Raw genomic sequence first — 21,995 nt, forward strand, 5'->3', positions numbered from 1 at the left:
CGTTTTCACATCAGCCCGATAAAAATCCAAGCTCGAGATATTGTTTACTTTCCCAAGTCAGAAAATAGCGCGCTATTTCGAAACATCGGGCTGATGTGAAAATGCCTAGTGTGACGAGAGCCTCAGGCCCTCCAAATCTTGAATGGTCATTACATGCTTAGACCGAATACACCTGTACTATTTGGAATTGCCCCCTATTACCGTGTTTCCTCATCCCCACCCTATATCGATGCTTCTAGCGATCGAAATAAATCAAATAGCAATTAGCAAGCATTCATACGATCACAGGATGAATGCAGAGATTAAAATTTTGCCCAGATGGCGCCCTTCATGGTTCTGTGTCATGCAAGTTGTAGTAGCCACAGACGGATGTTGTTTGATAAATGTGGAATCCATTGGTACTACATTTCTCAAATTGAAATGACGCATCGAGAAAAAAATACCAATTAAATACAAATTAAATGAAATTAATCTAATGCCTCCCAATGAGAGCTGAGTTCATTATGTACTTGTTATGTTAACCAAGGAATAATCTGGTTTACTCCAACATTCAAATTCAAAGGACATCCTTACATCAAACATTGTTACAGAAAACATGATTGCATGTATAACGTACAGTTTGCACTTTTTAACTGCAAAGTTTAATTTTCTTGTTTTTGAGCTATTCAGACAAGTTCAAATTAGATAATATCAAGCAGCAAACAAGACGACTCCATGTCAAGATGTAAAATATTTCCCATAATCGTCTTCAATCATATATCCTGAAATATCTACTACAAATGGCTCATCAAACAAGCCTGTATGAAATGCAAAGCAAGAACACTTTCTGTACACCCGTGGAAGCCAGAAGATAAAATAAGAACTCACCGAAATACAAAATGCTAGTCTGCAGATTAATATGCACCATGTACCACACAACATAACTCATACTGCTCTCGATAAATATTGTTAGATTTTGGTTGTAATGTTAAGGTGAAATTCCAACTCATGTTGAAATGAACATCGACAAATGGTATGACATCACACAGGAGGTTGAAGTTTTCATTTGAATATAACCCAAAGATAAGGTATATGGAAAGTCAACACTTTTCAAAAAAAACAAAACAAACAGTGATATCAGTTACAACTGCATAGAGAATGCAAATCAGATGAAAAGATGCTGTTATTTGTTATGATTCAGGGGCGGATCAAGGAATTCCATAAAGGGAAGGCGGGGGTGCTTGGCCCCCCCCCCCCCCCCTTTTTTTTTTCTTTTTAGTTCTTCTGTTTTAACAAAAAATAAAGAGGGGGCGTGCACTCAGTTCCTCTCTGAATCTGCCACTGCCTCTTGCTCACTGGTTTGTGCATGAAAGAGTATAGTTTGATAGAAATTATATTTAGCTAAATAATTAATCACCTAAAAACCCCTCTCCCTTAGAACATCACCATTGCTATGATACTGTATTACAATTTTCAATAGTTGGATGCAACTGATAAGAGTAGCAATGTATTTGTTTAGATATCATTTCAAACATGGAAACTTAGTGAAGAACTGTAAGCAGGTCAAAGAGAGAATTAGAAAGTGATGACATCATTACATCTCATTTGCATACACATGTGACCAATACCACTGTTATAAGCTATCACCATTTCACGAAACACTACAAAACTCCAAAAATTCCATTAAGTTGTTCATCGAGCATCCCCTTCTAATGGAAGTCTTCCATAAAGTCTGATTTTACACAATACATCACAGTCAAATTGATCATGAAATAAGGTCTCCCTTCAATTACCAATCAAAAGTGCACCGACCCCACAAATGTTGCACATTAACACCATTATGGCTCTCAGCTAACACCTTGGCATGACAAGCACCTATTCCTTTACTTTGCATCCTTTTTTATGTTTTGTTATGTTTTGTTTTCTAGGAAGGAGAATATATATGATGCTACAAACAGATAGAAGGAGTCTTTTGGTGGGTTGCTCTGCATCCATTACAGTATTATTATTATTCTTTTAATGTTTCAGATGCCATTGACAGCTCTTTTGGCAGGCTACCATCGCAGATGAAATTTTCATGAGTATTACTACAAGTTGTCCGCATTCCACGTATATACGCAATATTGTGTTCGACTGCTAGTGTTCTGCAGCAATGCATGGATACTGAATCCACTACAGATTGTTTTTTTCCACTCTGATATCTCAAACGATATGGCAAGGTGTATGTCGGAACCAATACAGTAGTATACAGTAAGATACATTGTACATGACGTTCCAAAGTTGACAAAAACGGTTCTATATTCGTGGAGATGACAACCAAACATTTTGATGCTTTTTTAACACAGTTAGTTATAAAATCATTGTCATCTTAAGCAAGGCAAAATGTAACATTCAGCTGATGCTGTATAATTTCCTTCACGGTGTTTATTTTTTGCCACTAGTTCCTTTTACATTAAAGCATTCTGTTCCATTGCCAGAGACTCCAACCCCAAGCACCTTCTGATCTGGAGATTCTCCCGCCCGAAACCCCTAGCAAACGGGAGACTCCAAGTTGATGTGTGAGAAGCGTGAAGTTCCTAGGATTCTAGATGTTCTCTGGTGCTATCTAAGGCTTATTTTTTTCAACATACGATAGAAATAAGTAAGAAATCCTTTCCACCGGGAGACACAGAGCCAGGGCGGGAGAAATCAAATCTCAAACGGGAGAACGGGAGATTGTGCAAAAATGGGCTTTCGGCGGGAGATCTCCCGTCAAAAACGGTAGAGTTGGAGTCTCTGCATTGCACATCCTACTTCACAGCCATGCTGCTGACTCAAAAAGCTTTGATACAACACACTACAACTCACATCACGTTCCACAAACTTGGCTAGATATATGTAAGTGAGCAGGTTTCTGTGTTACAGCGATCACTCCAGAATGACGCATCACTAGGCTGACACAATCTGAGCCAACAGAGACGCTTCACGACCAAGTTATCGACAAAATAAAGTTGAAATTAATATGAAAAATAGAAATTACAAAATTTGAAGGGAACTTCACTTAGCAAATACACAAAAAGCACCATTCTTTAAGACTTTCAACACTTATTGGCAATGGATGGATATCTTGTACAGTTGACTATTCCTATAAAGAACACACATATAACCCCGCCTGATATTCAGCGCACCACTTTTCTTCGAGACAAATCGAGGGATCGTCCTTCCCATAACAGGCACCACCTGTCCACTCACCTGAACCCAACATCAAGAATATGGGTGATATACAGTGCATGAACAGCAAAGACTCTTGATATCAGCATAATTTACACCAATCAGTGGTATGATATAAGTATAGGCTACAGCACTATATTTCGACTGACACATTGCATTTGATATGAAAGGCATGAAGGTACAGTGTACATAAGAGGGAAGAAGAATAACAGAAAACAGCCATAACCTAGAAAGAATGATTGATGGATTTTAATGGGTATTTCGATGGAAGAAGCAGCACAAAAGAAGAAAGATGTCCGAAAGAATCCATCATCGAATTAAATAACATCAAAGGGAAGTCAGAGGGAGCTATCCTTCCACTGCCCAACATCCCCATCGCCCCGCCCCTTCCATCCCTACCCCACTCTCCACACCTAGAGGGCACTGTCAAAATACAGCTCTTGGTGTTGGTTCGTCTGGTACGAATCCAACCTGTCATGACACTGGAAGAAAATCTGGTAATTGATGCCTCAAAGAACAAGTACATTCTCACTCCTCTGCCCACCCCTCCCCCCCCCCCCTACAGCCCCTCTGCTCCCCCACCCCCCCCCCCCCCATTTCTACAAACTCTTTTTGTGCAAAGTAAGAATCCCAGATTCTGAAATACATTGTGGCTGATGCTCAGAAAGGCAAAATACTAACGTCAGTGGATTTTGCTATCTCGAGTTATCCAAACTTTGACAATTTGAAATTTAAATCCCACAGCAAACAGACTTTGAACAATAAGTGTAGCCACATCACACTCCTTCACACTGGTAATGTAGGAATGCCAAACAGTGGCATATTGGTTTTGCTTCAGGCAGTAGGGAGTATGAGCTTGCTCCTCTTTTTTTTATGGGGGAATTTATTCTCTAATCTTGAAAGGCTGCACTGCTCATCAAAAGGAAGTAATCACGTTCATACAAGATATAAGACGCACACACCTGCACACAAATTCCATACACTTTTACATTTACATCTACATGTAGATCATTACATGGTGCCAAAAAAGGAGCAGTTTCAACTATTGTATTCGTACTTATGCTGACATTGCACACACGCATACCTATTTGCTAGTTTGTCTGTGTTATTTTTCGTATTTTTCTACATCACTGTTGTACATTTGCCCATTCAAGATATTTTATACCTATATAATATATATATATGCTCATACAAGGTCCATCGTTTTTAACATCTTTATTCTTTTTTCCTTTTTTGCATAACATTTCAGAATAGCTGCATCAGACATTACAAACATGTTAATTATGGCACCACTATAAGATCCAGCTCTAGAGCTTTACAGCCCCCAAGAAATGCAGAGTTACACACGAGCAATACCATCCAGCAATGACCAGCGATATACGAGTATATTACTGTGGAATGATCAGGACATGTTCGAAGTACGCCAGAATGAAGGCGTGGCCACATTTTTCAGCAGGCGCTGCACACAGTCACACCATGTTGACAACAAATTATTGAACCACTGATAATTTTTCCTCTCTTTTTTTTTTTTTACAAGAGTGAAGTTCTATGTCCTCACTTTCCTAACGCTGTTACGGATGTTTAAATTGGCTGCCATGGTTACCGTTGCTACTCCCTCTGTATAGCTGCGCAGTGGCTGAGGAAGAGGGGGCAGGGGAAAGGGGCGGAGCGTCTCGGCCATCACATCGGGCCGCCGACCTTTGACATCGTGAAGTGCCTGGTGTAGTCGTATTCTATCGTCGGTATCACGGCTTGTACAAACTTGAGGAAAATTAAGAGATAGCTGCGAGACAGTTTGAGTCAAGGAAAGCATCTCTTGTGTCTTTCTTCACCTTTGATCATTTATCTAAACAAAAGATGATTATGCCCTTAAAGGGATGGTATATTATTGGTAGAGATGAGGATTGGGCTTTTAACTTTTTGCAAGATACCCAGAAACCACTTATGAAATAATACAGAGCATATCATTCTATTAAGAGGAATTCAAATTTTATTAGATGAAAATCTGTTTTTGGAATGGCCGAGACATCCAAAAACAAAGTAAAACAAAGCGATTCTTATAAAAGATGGGTCCCACCTTTTATTAGGATTACTCTGTTTTGGATATCTCAGCCATTTCAAAACCAATTTTCGTCAAATAAACATTGAATGCCTCTTTGAATTACATGCTTATTCTTATTTCTCATTATCAAAAAAAAAAATGTTAGAAACCTAAAGTTAGGTCTCGACAAAAATATACGATCCCTTTAACGCCTTTTGACATGAACATTAATGACTGAATGAAAATTATAGGAATATCTTCATACAAACTGTTGGCTAAGGGTACATCAGATACATCTGATCATATGTCTGAATGTATAACTAATGCTTGTGTATTCATTAATAGATCCTGTGCTTGAATAGAAACCAATTCATCTTGCTCAAAAGACATTAAAGCCAGTCATGACTAATCTCCTCTTGAATAGCTAAGTTCCTAGGGTTCTACTTACACATTTACTTTGATCAAACGAGGGAGGTAGACAATCTCTTTCCCACCTCCCTGCTTAAAAATTTTCACTTTCCGTAGACTTTTTGAGGAAATAGCAATAAATGACTGCCTGGACATTGGCATAACAGAAAAATTACACTCTCAAAATTAAGGGTCAAATTTGCATGTTTTTTTAACAATACAGTGGAAACTCGATATAACGAGATGGTCGGGACCGAGTCGTTTTCCTCGTTATAGCCGATATCTCGTTATATCAGTAGGCATAAAAGAAAGCACAACATAAAGACATTAATTTGCACATGTGGGACTATACCCATCATATTTCAATCAATACTGATAACTTGATATTGCGTGAGAGGGAATTACTCACCTTTATGGGTAAGAAGATGTTTTTCGCCAATGAAATCCAATATCAAGAATGTGTTTCCTATTAATTGTAGGTGTTTGAATTTGTAAATTTATAATTATAGCTTGCGATTGTGTCAAGATCGTCTGTGGATTGGTACACGTGTATGTGGTTATGGTATGTGTGTGTGTTGTGTGGAAAGATTGAATACGGTCTGCACAATTCTGTGTGTGTATAGTTCTGTATGTACTGTACATAATGATTGCGTGTGTGTGAAGATGGAGATTTCCCTACGTAGAAAGCCAATCACATCATCAGATTGCCTCACACCTGCTAAACGTCATGATGATGTCATGTATACATATATGGCCGTCCCACCACATTTTCTGCATGTATCAGTGTGCGCGCACACACACACTTACACGTACAACATGCAGTGCTAGCTGGAGTGCACTGAAGAAAATAATTATGTGTGTACAAGACAGTTTTTGGCGCATCGAGCTTTACAATTTCGGAAGATGATAGCACAGGTGAAGTAAAGCTTTACCGAAGACATTTTGCTTTACCTCGTTATAACAGGTTTGATTGGCTATGTTTTTCTTTGTTTGGAAGTCACAAAATTTATCTCGTTATAGCAGTTATTTCGTTACAGCCGATCTCGCTATAAGAGTAGCATTTTACATAGACTTGTGTGGAAGGGAATTTGGGACCGGGAAAATTTCCTCGTAATAACCGATATCTCGTTATAGCAGTGTTCGTTATACCGAGTTTCCCCTGTATAAACTTCTAATGTTGGATCATTGTCACAAGCCTTTTTAACACAAGGTTAGTGCTCTCTGAAAGAAAAATATTTGGTGTGTTCTTTGAGCATAACACAGAGGAAAGGTGCTATCTCCATTTGTTTTTTTCTCTCTTTCTCTCTCAATCTATGTATGTACCAATCTAAGTCAAAACATGCAAACACACATGCATGCATACATACAAGCAGACGTAAAGATATTTATTGCATATACCTTTACATCAGGAGCACGAGAACTGCTACCGTCGGTTTCATATCCTTCTTAAAGGGATCGTACAGTTTTGGTTGAGACCTAATTTCAGGTTTCTAACATTTTTTGGTGAGATAATGAGAAACCTCTTATGAAATATGAAAGAGCATGTAATTCTATGAGGAATTCAATGTTTATTTGATGAAAATTGGTTTTGAAATGGCTGAGATATCCAAAAAAGAGCGATTCTAATAAAGTGTGGGACCCACACTTTACTACGATTGCTTTGTTTTACTTTGTTTTTGGATGTTTCATTCATTCCACACCCGATTTTCATCAAATAAACTTTGAATTCCTCTTAAAATGGTATGCTCTGTACTATATCATAAGTGTTTTCTTGGTATCTCGCAAAAAGTTAAAAGCCCAATTCTCATCTCCATCAATACTGTACTGTCCCTTTAAAGGACAAGTTCACCTTCATATACATGTGGATTGAGTGAAGGCAACAATGTTAGTAGAACACATCAGTGAAAATTTGGGGAAAATCCGACAATCCGTTCAAAAGTTATGAATTTTTAAAATATCTGTGCAATCACTGCTGGAGGAGAAGACTACTACAGTGTATGATGTCACATGCGTACAATATAAGGAAAATAAAAAGAGAATTTCACAAAACTTGACTTTTTTAATAAAGTGCACATTTCCTCGACTTGTTACTGACTTATGTTAGGGGTAATATTATTTCCCCTGACTTCTGACAGAGAGAAGTCAAGTGTTCTTTTATTATGTGAGAAAAGTGAGAATATCTTGAATTTTCTTTATACTTTCTTTATATAGTTGTACTCATATGACATCACAAGCTATAGTAGTCTTCTCATCCAGCCGTGACTGAGCAGAAACTTCAAAAATTCATAACTTTTGAACGGATTGCCCGATTCTCCTCAAACTCTCATTGATGTGTTCCACTAATATTGCTGCATTCACTCAACCCACATGTCTATGAAGGTGGACTTGTCCTTTGATTGGATTGGAGCGATCGTCAGGCAGAGCAAAGAAGGGCCTGAAACCGGCGATAGCGGTCCCCGTGCTCCCAAGGTACACGTACATGCAATAAATTGCTCAGGTATATGGCATTGAGCACTTTAACAAGTCTGCGACAAAACCTGCATTCTAATATATATACATAAACCAGATAATGATATAGACAAATAAATCTCTATAACATAAACACTTCGATATATTACTCTACATCTTATCCGAGATGTACTATATACACCAAATATTTTCGCAAGTTTTTTATTTTCGCGGATTTCACGAGTCAGGTGCTATTCACGAAATTAAAGACCCGCAAAAAATTGACTCTGATTTCAAAATGAATGTGACGTATTGGTATGCACATTTCTCTGTTCAGTTCAGTACTCCACGATTGCGAATTTAACCACTCGCGAAATCGTCAGGAAGTCCCGATTCGCGAAAATTTAGACTCGCTAAATATGTGGCTTATAAAGTAAGTTTTTCAGCTCTGAAAAAGGATACAGGTGAACGCCGAGGTCTCCTCCTCCGTCAGCCACAGTATGGATAATCTTCTTCATGACATCAGCATGCCTGGAATACAGACAGAGAAAGCAATATGATCATCATTATACAAATACTGGATGTTTACGAGTGTAATGGACAAAATATTTCATAGGGTGAAAGATGAAATGATTCAGTCAACGAGGTGCAGCCGAGTTGAATGGATCAATTCTTGCATCTTCCACGGAATGAAACATTCTGCCCATTATGCACGAATGAAAAATATTTGTTTTATACAACACCTAAAATAGATCTTGTCATTTGATGAGTTATGAATTCAGAAACAAGAAAGAATGTGCGAGATATGAGATCACATGAGTGCTGGGCGCTATACGTCAATATGCTTGATCACATGCACACTGCAAATGCCAGTGTTTTACATACAGTACGTAGTGTGCTGGGCTCTCAGCAAGTGCGCAAACAGAGCATATCACATGGATCCAAGATTGCACAGTAAGTGGAGCCACAATTGCATGAATGATGATGTAATAGTAAGATGGGACAAACTATCAATATCAAACAACCAGTCATGTGACAAGGATCTAATTAGGTGTTATATACTGCCATCTAACCCACATGAGATTGATGAATGAGCGAAAGAAGCCTTTTTGCTAACATAAAGTGTCATCCTGCAGTCAGTTAACTATCTTGATCTATAAAAAACCTAGTAGCTTTGGGATACCATGCAATTGGAAGGCTGGCCAGACTCGGATATATTCAACAAACCCTGTTACGAGTTGTGCACAGACTTATTACTGATTTTTATGTAAGGACACATGTTGTCAAAGAAACTCAAATGAAGTCAACCTTTACCGATCAGTGTTTGCTTCGATGCACAAATTCGCTGATGGGTAATTCTACTTTAATAGGCCTGCACTAGTCATGTATTTCGAATGTACCCTGGAAGGCAGCAAATTAAGATTGATCGGGTCACCCTTCACTCTCCATGCTGATGGGTCTTATAACTTCTACCTCAGGTTGAACATGGAGGATTTGTATCAAACATTAGCCCAAGAAGGGGGTCCAGAGTTTGATTCTCAAGAAACTTCTCTCTATCGTGGCATGACATCATGGCGGTGAGTTAGCTCAGTCAGTAGCACGTCTACCTCACAATCCAAAAGACCCCGGTTCAATTCCCAGGTCCCACTGAGCAACGTTGTGTGTACTCATACTGTCCCCTCTAGTAAGGGGCGAAACACTATGTCCCTCTAATAGGACATAAAATGGAGGTCCCGTGTATGAGAGAGTAACAACTCATGCACATAAAAGATACCACTTCATTTATTCATCGCAAAGAGCAGGGTGTTCAACGAGGTGAAGTGGTCCCGCCTTACATCCAACTGGACCCCATGGAAGACCAGCTATTGCAGCTGAAAATAGGCTATCCCGCCACCTTCTCAGATGGAAATGAAACAGACAAACAGACATACACACCCCACATCAGCCTCATCTGTCTCTCACTATAATTGCCAATGACGAACATCAAATGACCACGGGGAATAAGCACCCAGCCTTTCTGGCTCAGTGATATTTGACAGGCAGCTACAAGCAAATCAGGTGATAAAGGGTCCCATTAAGAAAGCATCATCAACAAGGAAACCTCCTGATTATTTTTAGACTTTCACATTTGAATAACTATCAATTGGTTATACTGGGTACAGAGTTTCAGAATCTATAGCGCTACGTATGAGGAATAAGAGTGTTTTCGAGGATGTATAATAAATCACAATGAACAAAGATGATGACATGCACGGCAGCTTCACCACAAGAATGCATCAGTGGGGCTCAAGGAAGCAGAACAAAAGAAGAAATCATGCATAAATTCTACACAGGCAAACTTGTTAAAGAAGTGATATTGTAATGGAACTACATTGCTACATTGCTGGAAAATGTGAGCCTCCTATGTTATCATCCTTGTTCAGTGTAAATTATTTTAGGTTTTTCATAGTATCTGCTTCTCCGCTCACAGACCTGAATAAATTCCACAAATCTAAACATGGAGCTGTCAATTTATGCACTACATGACGTGAAATTATAAAAATCGTCTGGACTTCCCCTCTAAGGCACTGAACCAATTGTCATACAAATTTTATTGCAACTGCTTGGGAATTTATGCTTCACAAAATTCAAATCTACTGCTGCTGTTGTCCAGTTTCCACGTCACAAGCTGGTCTGAAACATGAAACTTGTTGAACTCTATTCTACTCTGCATTGACTGCAAACTTGACCACTTACTTCAAATTGCTGGTAGGAGTGATTCTCATGAACTCCAGTAACTTTAAGAGCATTCTAAATTTTTACACCTGTGACCTTATATGGCTACAGCATGGGATATGAATACAAGTGAACTTGCCACACCATTATTTTTTTCTTGCTGGCAGGGTGACAAAACACTAAAACCAAACCAAAGAGCTTTCTACCTTTGACCTGATGGTTACAAAAAAAAAAGAAATATATACATATTACTGAGTACTTTGAAACTCTAGATCTGACGATAATGTGAGATTATGTGTGCAATACATCAAAGAGGGAAAATGCTGCGAGTCGAGTCTACAATGACGGAGGAAGTGAAAGAGATAGAAAATGTAGGTCTATCGATGGAGGACAGTCATTGGTAGCCATCCACGGGCCAACTCAGAGTAACAGTGTGACATGAGTTCTTGGCCGGAGGTGACTTTAGGGTGTGGGATGATAGAATCGTGATTGCGTACCATTAGAATTTCAATTTCGATTCAAATCCATTTTGCATTTCTCAATGAAAAATGCATGAAATGTAGCAAAATAAAATGATACATGGTATCTAGCTAGAATGTACAATGAAATATTCCTAACATAGAACATAGCAGTCAATATATCAAAGTTTAGATCAAAGTAAAAATGCTAGAAAAATACAATGCAACCTACTCAAAAGGAGGCTAGTTATCACAAGGGTGAAGTAAACAAAAAACAAAACAAAAACTGAATCTTTGCCTGGAGAATTTAGATAGACAAAAGAATTCAAATCTAGTTCACAGTACACAGAAAAGGAGGTCATACTGTGACGGGCGAGGGAAGGCTGGATTTTACAAGTACATTCCATACTTCACCTATGACTTTATATTGCTAGTAGGTTGTAAACTTTGATACTTTTCAAGTGCACTCTGCTATGCTTGACCAATGAGCATTTACTGGTTAGTGTTGGGACCTGACAATTGTGAAAAAAGTACCAGTACTTGAAAAATAAATGTCCATCTCATGTTATTCTTCAATTCCTGAACAAAGGGTTCCCTGTTTTCTTTACCTGCACGGATGCACCGAACACATAGTCTGTGGTAGATTTGGGTGGGACTCCATCGTGACGGTCTTCTTGACGTGGTCTTGACTAATGTCCTCATACATCTGCTCCACGGTCAGCGGTTTTCGATGCTGCACAGACAAAGAAAAATGACAATCCCAATAGACAGTTTCTGCTACGTACTAAATTTCATGGATGCTTCTCTTTCTACAGCCTAGTAACAAATCATTATATTCACCTGCTCCCTCTCATTAAGTTCTTAAGGCCCCAGTCACACATAAACACGGATCCTCAAGGATCTACACCATGATCAGGGGAGTTCCGGCATAGTTTCAACCTCGATGGAGCATCGACGAGCGTTGATACGATTGTACAAACGGTATCGACACAGCAGCTACACGGATAAGGCCGGAAGAGCGCGGCGTCTACACGGACCAACACAGCATCTACTTGGATCAACACGGCAGCTACACGGCAGCCACACGGACCATCCCGGATTGCTCTGCCAACACGGCAGTCCCCGGATGACGCTGGATGTTTGGACCTCCAAAAGTTGCCGTGTTGGCCTCCCAAATGTCCTAGGATGCCCAAGGTGTCAACACAGATCTCTCTCGGATCACCCTGGATCACCCCGGATTAGATCTGGGGTGATTTGACATGTCTATGTGGCTGGGGCTTTAGGCTGGAATTCACTTAGCATTCATCAGTGGTTGCTAGGTAAGGCAAGCCTCTAGCAAGCTATGTGGTTGTTCAGGCATTTTTTTTTTTATTTTTTTTTTTTGTGTGAACTAAACATGCATGGGATTTAAATACATTATGGACTTGGTCTGATAGACACAATCTTACTTACTCTTTCTCTAATTTGCTCCATCTATCTATCTATCTGTCTATCTGTCTATCTATCTATCTATCTATCTATCTATCTATCTCTCTATCTATCTATTTATCTATCTATCTGCATCTTTTGCAGAAAGATTAGTTACAGGCCTATCTATCTATCTATCTATCTATCTATCTATTTATCTATCTATCTATTATCTATCTATCTGCATCTTTTGCAGAAAGACTAGTTACAGGCCAGGCATAGCCTCTGCATGAAAACTTATATATTATCTAATCCTTCATGACACTGAAAGACGCATTTGGTTTGAAATTCACACAAAGTCAATCCTGCAACAATCTTTTTATCATTATCATTTTCCGCCCAGCCACAGCAGGGGGCAGTTCACATGTCAAAGATGACCAGTCTCACACTGATACAAAGCGTCATTAACTTGTACCAATGTGACCAGTTTCACACTGAAACTAACACCTGATCTAATCTCGCACCAATAACTCCTCACTTCTCACCTCATCATATCCATACAGCCATAGTCTCGGCGTCTGGTAGTATTTGTCGTACGTGATGTTCAGGTCGTACGTTCTGGTCTGCACGATTTCCCCTCCTGCGCCAGCCACGTCGGAACCCGCCCCAGGTAGCTTGCTGGTATCTAACGTTGCCTGCAAAATGAAAAGACGTCACGGGGTCACCTCTTTGTTCGTATTGGAATGACTGCTCTGCATCTTTTGCACTACCGCACACCCACTCACTCACTGTCTACTTCAGAACCACCATCATCAATTTTAGGTGACACAACATTGAAGTCTAAAGAAACTGCACTGAGCCAGTCAGTGGTTGGAATAGACGTTTCAAGATGAGTAGCCGTTTGACTTGAGCTCTTGAATTCAATGAAACCATGAAGTCCAGTAGTCATTTTTGCTACAGATAGTTACACCTTATTTACACCGAATTGGCAGCTCTGAACTTTACTGCATATTCTACATTGATTAAATGAACTATTCAAATGTATTAAATCTGCAAAAAGTCAGAGAAAATGAAAATTTAAATGAAATCATATCAGCTAACACATCAAAATGAACTCTGAATAGAGAAAACATAATTTCCATCTCTAACCGTTGCAATGAAAATGTCAAAGCTAGATAAAAACACTTAAGTCTTATCACAATTTAATTATGTTGAAATTTGATTGAGTACACATCATTCCCAATTTGTTATACTGCAAGAAATTCAGCAGAGAGAGCAATAGTAGTAATGCTTTAAGTATTTGACAGTCATTTGGCCAAACTACCTGAAAGTTTGAAATGGGTGTCACCAGAAAAAAAAAACAAATGCTTCAAATTTAGTCGAGCCAAAATGACATTATACAGATGCATACTGGTACACAACTTTGAATTTATATGCTCTTCATAAGATTCAGTTCATCCAGATGATATTCACAACCATAACAAAAGATAACAAAATATCTAAACCCTGGTAGTGTAAGGATTCATGGGTGACCTGTTTCGTCCACTGCCCACCAAGGTACATTTATGAACCACTAATGGCGCCATTCAGCAAATATGTTCATTGAAGTGTAAAATCAGTGGTAACAGTTGATCCTAGTCAAGATTCTTCCGTTGTGTGTGTACTTACACAGAGATCAGTGATAAAACTGTACACAGTTTGTTACAGGGATTCTTGAATATATCCGGGCCTGGTCAGCCTTCCCAATCCATGGTATCCACACGCTACCGAGTCTTAATCTGTTTTGATTTTTGCATCCATAACAATTTCTAATTGAATGTTACAGTTGTGGAGCACTCGTGTCAATTATAGTACACCTTAATGTGGAATGAGTTTGCTTACATAAATAACGTTTGCCACACCATAGCGGTCTTTCAGCAGCTACCATAAATATATTTACAAAAGGAGAATTTCACTCACAGTATCCTCTGCTTCAAGCATTCCACTCTCCTGATATGCTGAAATGGATGAAAGGACATTGGTAGAAACAAAGAGATAAGTCTAGGAGGGATAAAAAAAAAACTTACAAGGCTATACACTACACTCAACAATCATGTGCAGCTTCACTCAGTGTTCTGCTACGCTAGTGCACAATTGGAAGAGGGGGGTGGGGTTCTAGATAAACTTACTGTAAAACCAGTAACATTAATGACATGAAACTTTTTGTGAATAGGAGCAGAGGGCCTTTTCACAGAATGAAACTTCTGTGAATCGATACCGGCAATCAATGCATTGTGTAGAGAAACACCTTCGTGAATCTTGGCTCATGAAATTTGCAAAAGTTTTATGCACACACACACACACACACACACAAATCTGGTTTTACAGTATTAGGCAATTAAATATGCTAAATATTAGTAGCCCTAGCGTACACTATGCATTAAAGAAAGAAAGGAGACTGAGTGTAATCATCAGTTCAAAAGAAGCACTTTAATTAGAGGTAGGAAGACAACCAACGATCATGGAATATTATGCATGCTTCACTGTCCTCAGACCACCATTCTAACAGAGTCCACGGAGTATTACGCAAATCTAAACTAACAGAAAATGTCAATCAAGGAAGTTTCTGTTTCATTTCCAGTTTCATCACAAAAAGAGTTAACTCCATTTTTGTCAAGTTGAGATATTTGCAATTGAACCTGCCAAAACAAAACAAAGGAAATAACAAGAAAATATGAGATATTTTTAATCATTACACATATTCCTTTTTGTGCAACAAGTATCAGTGGAAAGATTTCATTTTACTGTATCTGATGGTGGACTTACTTTAAAATGTTTGAAAATGGTGCTTAACCCATTTTGCCATCAAACCCTTCATTTGCTGCCATGTCCATCACTACACCAATATACTAAAACAACAATTACCCCAGACTGTCCCATAGCATATTTTCATCAGGTCATCAATGCAATGAAACATGATAACATTCGCACATGTAACTTTTTTCCACCAAAAAAAAAAAGGTTCCTGTGAGGGCAAAGTATGCTGTAAAAGTAGAAATTTTCGCGGTGTTGAAATTTTCGCGCATTTCGCGCAACCAGAAACTAGCGCAAAAACAAAAGCACGCAGATATTTTTGCTTGCCATATGTTCCAGTAGTTTATGTCTTGATTCCGCGGAATTAAAAACATGCGAAACTCTTCTTACCCGGCCAAGTGCGAAAATATCTACTTTCACAGTATTTGCCTGTTGTGATATTTGCCGAGCTCAATGCCACTTCGTTATTTCTAGCAAGAGAAAAAAAAAAAGCTTATGCAGCTCTTAACCCTTCGTGTGCTGTGAGTGCATATTAACACAGAAAACCAGATAGCATTGTACACACTGTCAAAAGTCCCTGGCACAGAAAGGGTTAAATACCTTCCATGTCTTCAGCCTCTTCGTCGTCATCCTCCTCCTCCTCGTCGTCACCTCCCCCGGCCGAGATTTCCGCCTTGGGTTCGAGGGTCATTTCTGCCGGTTTGTCCGCCGCACTATTTGCATCTGGACAGAAAGCAAAACATGGCGTGCGAATGATTACTCGAAACCAAACATCATGTATTCTCATCTAATAAAGTCTAGAAACCACAGGCTTTTCATAAAACATTTCAACCCCAGACGTGAAACAAAGCCACTTATGAATGAGTAAATTCTGTACTTTATAATTGGTATCCTTGAAGTGGTTTAGACAACATAAAACTTGGGGGCAGTTCAGCACTAGACAAATACAATATATCACTAGCACCTCATAAATGTCAAACACATAACCCCAACAGTTCTCAATGGTGCCCATGAATGCATTTTTGATGAACTTACTCATATCTAACTGGCTTTCATGTTCTATTATCTGATATCACTCAAATACTTCCAAAGATCCCATTTCCACATTTATACATGCATACACCAAGTGTAAAAGAAAAATAATCCTGTTGGCATTGCATAAATATAAGGGAAATAGTAAAATTTTGAAGTGTTGCCCTTGACCTTTAACCCCTGACCTTTGACCCCATGAACCCTAAATTCTCTAGATAATCACTGCCAGTCAGAACATGTATATATATATATATATATATATATATATATATATATATATATATATATATATATACTATGTTCCATGAAGATACCTTAAAGGGAAGCAGTCCTGAGATTTTCACTGTACTGATAATTAAGAAGAGTAAAAAATATAAACTTTCACCAATTTATACGCTTGGACATTAAAAATTGTCTCCGTACGCGATTTTTGAAAAATAATTCCTGCAAGTGATCGTGAAAGAGCCGGCAAAAAGATGCTACGTAGTGCATGCCCTACTCACCAAGTTGACAGCCGTGCCTCTAAAAACCAATTTAAGTGTTCAAATGATTAGTTGCAATTTTATCATATAATGCGAAAGTTTGTGGTTTTATAATTTCAAACAAAATATTTCAAGCTTAGATATGTATAATTTACGAAAAATCAATATTGTAAACATAAATTTATATGTATTTGTAAACCAAATATACCATGAACTTGACATCAAATAGGCACGGTCGTGTTCTAGCTTCCGTCCGTGTTACATACTTCTTAGCGTAGAAACCACTCTCGCGCGCAAATCCTTACCATACCAATGTATACATACACAGTATACACTCGACTCCGTCCAGTCGATTTTGGCATTCAAACCGAAGATAACCTGTGCATGAGAGAGTCGAATTCTTCAAAGAAAATATTGTTTGTATCTCAATATTTCTGTAAGTAGTCAGATAATCGCCTTTCCTCGAAAAAAAATATGACGTGAGCCGGGAAGGGTAAACACAGGGGGTCGTAGGGATATGATTTCGCTCCACTTTGCCGTGCATGTCCAGTCGGCACTGGCAGCAGCTAGCTCAGTGGCACTGTACTGCAGTCCAACCCCGGCTGCAGGCCCATGGTAAATTAAACATAGCTAGCCACTTTCCTTACCTCTCTACGCTTTTTTCCCTCGGTTCTCTTCGAAGTCGATGCTCGAGGTGTTTCTGTTTTATAACTCATGTGAGCAAATGGTCAGGATTGCATCTGGTTTCAGGAGTTTTCTCGGTTTATAACCGAGGGCCACAGCCTGCCGGTCCACGTAAAAACATCGCTTCACAAATTGTCTACGCACAGGTAGGTCACAACACGATTTCGAGATTTTGTAGGCCCTAAGTTTCTTATGTTCGGCATCGTTGTACCGATATTTCCCAGCCATACAGCTCACCTTTCACGATACTTTTGTTGGTCTGGGACGGAAAAAAGGATTTTCCTGGGAAATTTTCTGCACGATTCGAGCAAAACTACTGATGTAAGATAGCCTGACCAGACGACGCTGAATGCGGTCACCCCTGTAGTGTACTAGCAGGCCTAGCCTGTGTAGAATCGTTTCTACCTACAAAGTACACTCTGTACGTACTATAGAACATGCATGAGCGGCGCGGCGACAGGTAGGGCTGCAGCTGCGCTTGAGACTGGAAAAGTGCGAAGGGCAAACCGCGTACGGGGTGCGTACGCGTATCTACCGTAGATCTATCATCTAGTTGTACCGTCCACACGTGCGGATATAATACACAATCATAGAGATATATACTAAGAACACGATATTATTAGTATACATCTCTATGTACACAATACATACACACACACACACAAACACACACACACACACACACAACGTAGAAACAATGTCAAATACGAGTCGGAGTAGCCACCGACGTCTTCATGCATCCGGGTAAACTAGGGAGCGTACGGATAACGAGCAGAACACGGCTGGGAAGAGTTGTGCATCGACGACGTATGACTCTCCGCCAAGACTTGCTCATTAGCATATTCACCATGCAGAGTCACACTTTTTCAACCAAAATGTACGAGCTTATTTGGTGATTTTAAAGTTTGTTTTTGTTGAAAGTAGTTCATTGGAGGTACCAACAACAACATATTTTTTTAAATTTCGTGAGGACTGTGTCCCTTTAAGCAATTTCCAAGGTACGGAGAAAAATGTGAAGTTTTTAATATTTTTACTTGACCTTTTGACCTTTGACCTTTGACCTCATGACCCCAAACTTTCACCAGAGAATCTTAATTGCGTAATACATGTATACACTAAGTTTCAAGAAAATATCTTCAAGCATTGCATAGATATGGTGGAAATAGTGAAATTTAACGTATTTGACCTTGACCTTTTGACCTTTGACCTTGAGCATGTGCACCAAAAAGTTGATAGGCACAACTTCACCCCCTAATACACATACATGTCAAGTTTCATTAGGGTACCTCAAAAGGTTTTTTACTTACGCTATCCACAAAATTCATTACGGAAGGACGGAAGGACGGACGGACAGAAGGACGGACGGAAGGACGGACGGACGGACGGACGGACAACCCGAAAACATAATGCCTCCCGCACCACTTCGTGGCGGAGGCATAAAAAGAAAAGAAAATGAAAGGGGGCGTTTGCGCCCACCTTTAATTTTCGATTGTATTGGCACCAGAAAATTGTGCTGAAGGCTTCTTTTTTGTGTGTGCTTGTCAGCTGATGAAACTGGAAAGTGGCACCAGAAATATTTTTGCGCCCCCCCCCCTTTTACAAAATTCCTGGATCCGCCCCTGCATGACCTGCACTGGCAACACCTGTTGCCCAGATGATGCCCTCTCTACCTGCATTGTGGTGTGTGTCTACCCATCCTCCATCCTCGTCGTTCTCCTCGATGATAGCCTCATTCTCCTCCTGGTATTCCATCTGCTTGCATCGCTTGGTGCAGGGGACTGTAACAGATCAGGGAAGGGAGGAAAACATGTCAGTTTTACTGCAATGCTCAAATACAGTCACACCTCAATTACTGCACGAGGGAAACACAAAATGTGAGTCATTATGAACAGGTGGCTGTTGTAGACAGGTTTGATACCGCAGACATTGTAATAGATATTTTCACAGTCCCATATGATTCCATGTGTACCATGATAATAAATAATTGTAAGTCAGCTACATATGCCAAAAAACAACAACAAATATTTCATGGCCACTGTTTCGAAAACCCAAGCACTTTCTGGATATCACATGTTCATTTTTCAACCAAGAAATGTAATTTGCTGTGTGTCCCCCTTTCACTTTTATTTTACTTATTTCTGTGCATATATGTGGGTCACATGTTTATATCATTATTTTTATCTTTCATTTCTTTAATCATGTGAGAATTAGCTAAGTTGGATTAATGCATTAAGGACACTAAAATAGAAAAATTGTTCACTCTGTGTCATGTGAACCTTACAAGGGTCATTGGGTCTGCTATCCCTGAAGATGGCAGTTGAAGGGTTGTATCATGGAGGTCTTTTCTACCTCCATTGTTATAATGGAGGCCTTGTGATGAGGCATTGGGGTTAAAAAGGTACTGAGATGGGCAGTCAGGGCAGGTAGCCCTGGAAAGGGTTACCAAATTACTGTCTTTTGTTGTGTGTGGTTTTTTTTAACTCGAAGTTGTCCCGCCTAACATCCAATTGGACCCCATGGAAGACCAGCTATTGCAGTTGAATATGAGCTATCCAGTCATCTCCTCAGATGGAAATGAAACAAACAAACAAACAACCTTTCTCTACAAAAGTCTGACAGTGTGGAATGTTAAACTGATTGACAGTTTCTGAAGGATTGGGCAGGAGGGAGGGGTAGGGAGAGGGGGTAGCACTACCAACACTATTCGCGATGCTTTGACAGTGAAAACGCCGTCCTTACACCGTGATTTAGTCGTCCTATGGTTGTGCTTTCGTCGTGAAAAAGTCGTGGTTTTATTGTGATATCGCTGTGAAATCGATGAGGTAGATAATGAGGTAGCCCCTTTGTCATGTTAATAGATCTTTGTTCGCCCTCTTTAGAAAATGTAACAATCGGAACAAAAGCACAGTTCTGGCGAGGGTGTCTTGATCGGACTCTCGAAAGCTTTTGTTATAGCGCAGCAAGCCGTCCGCAAATTTCTATAGTCGCGTGGATTAGATTACTACCATGGCTTACCGTTAGATTACTACATTGTTTGAATTCCCTCAGTTCATCGCGCTTTGCCGCCCGGGCACATGATAATCGCTTCGACTGCGAAGTGCACATAGTGAGGACGGAAAAAAAAAAGATATAAACTTTAGCGAAAGTGCGTGATCAGACTCTAGGTATATTCTGAAAACATGCATCTAATTGATCGCTTATTTTCCGTCGCAAATTACATGGTAAAATGTGCAACAAAATCATTTGTATTTTACGTAAAAACGTTTTATAAGACCTCCGTGAACGCAATGTCAACGCAAAGCGTGAACTCAGTAAAATCGGAGAAACAGTAAACACCCTGCCTCACTCAAAACATCTGTATACTCTCCCTTAATCTGCATCGATTTCCACTCCAAATTTCACTTCGATGGAGTTTGTAATCCGTTCCTGTCGCCGTAACGAAAATGTCTAGAACATCAATGGTACTGAAAATGACTTTCCGAATATTCCGATGTATCAAGGCAGGGCTTGACACTAACGGTGGCCCGGTGGTCCAAAATTTCAGAAATGAAGATTTTGATGGCCCGATCTGGCCACCAAAAAAGGTCGGATGTTTGCCTTTACTTTTGGAAAAGAACAGCGGTAACAATCGGCTCCGTAAGATGCTAAAATAAATGTCAGATGTTTGCTTTATTTTTGGCAATGAATAACGGTAATATTCGACTCCGTATAATGTCGGATCTTTGCTCATACATTGTACTTTTGGAAATGAATAACGGTAAGATTCAGCTCCGTACGGTGCTGAAATTAACGTCAGATACTAGTATTTGATTTTGCGTTCGGAAATGAATAAGGATAACATTCGGCTCCGGAAGATGCTGAAGTAAAATAATGTCGAATATTTGCTTTGACTTTCGGAAATAAATAACAATAATTTTCAACTCCGTACGATGACAAAATAAATGCCGGATATTTGCTTTTACGTTCGAAAGTCAATAACAATAACATTCAGCTCCGGAAGATGCTGAAATAATGTCAGATGTTTGCTTTCAATTTTGGCAATGAATAACGGTAATATTCGACTCCGTATGATACAAAAATGAATGTCGGATCTTTGCTCATACTTTTGAAAATGAATAACGGTAAGATTCAGCTCCGTACGGTGCTGAAATTAATGTCACTAGTATTTGATTTTGCGTTCGGAAATGAATAAGGATAACATTCGGCTCCGGAAGATGCTGAAATAAAATAATGTCGAATGGTTGCTTTGACTTTCGGTAAGGGATAATGATAACTTTCAACTCCGTACGATGATAAAATAAATGCCGGATATAATATTTGTCTTTACGTTCGAAAGTA

General features: G+C 39.4%; 1 protein-coding gene across 1 annotated transcript in view; it reads right to left on the reverse strand.

Annotated features, from left to right (window-relative positions):
* Positions 1-4,479: 4,479 nt before the first annotated feature.
* The window catches only part of LOC139723725 (ubiquitin-like-conjugating enzyme ATG3), a 30,820-nt gene continuing 13,304 nt past the window's right edge, over positions 4,480-21,995 (reverse strand). The window contains exons 3-9 of the mRNA XM_071634940.1: positions 19,328-19,435; positions 16,060-16,182; positions 14,626-14,663; positions 13,212-13,361; positions 11,868-11,992; positions 8,549-8,617; positions 4,480-4,972 (exon numbers count right to left, since the gene is read on the reverse strand). Of these exons, the coding sequence (XP_071491041.1) occupies positions 4,870-4,972; positions 8,549-8,617; positions 11,868-11,992; positions 13,212-13,361; positions 14,626-14,663; positions 16,060-16,182; positions 19,328-19,435 (716 nt within the window). The 3' untranslated portion in view covers positions 4,480-4,869. The remainder of the gene's footprint in view (positions 4,973-8,548; positions 8,618-11,867; positions 11,993-13,211; positions 13,362-14,625; positions 14,664-16,059; positions 16,183-19,327; positions 19,436-21,995) is intronic.

Source organism: Diadema antillarum, unplaced genomic scaffold (assembly GCF_040938485.1).
Source record: "Diadema antillarum isolate AM-2024a unplaced genomic scaffold, OU_Dant_1.0 scf00000198, whole genome shotgun sequence".
NCBI lineage: Eukaryota > Metazoa > Echinodermata > Echinoidea > Diadematoida > Diadematidae > Diadema > Diadema antillarum.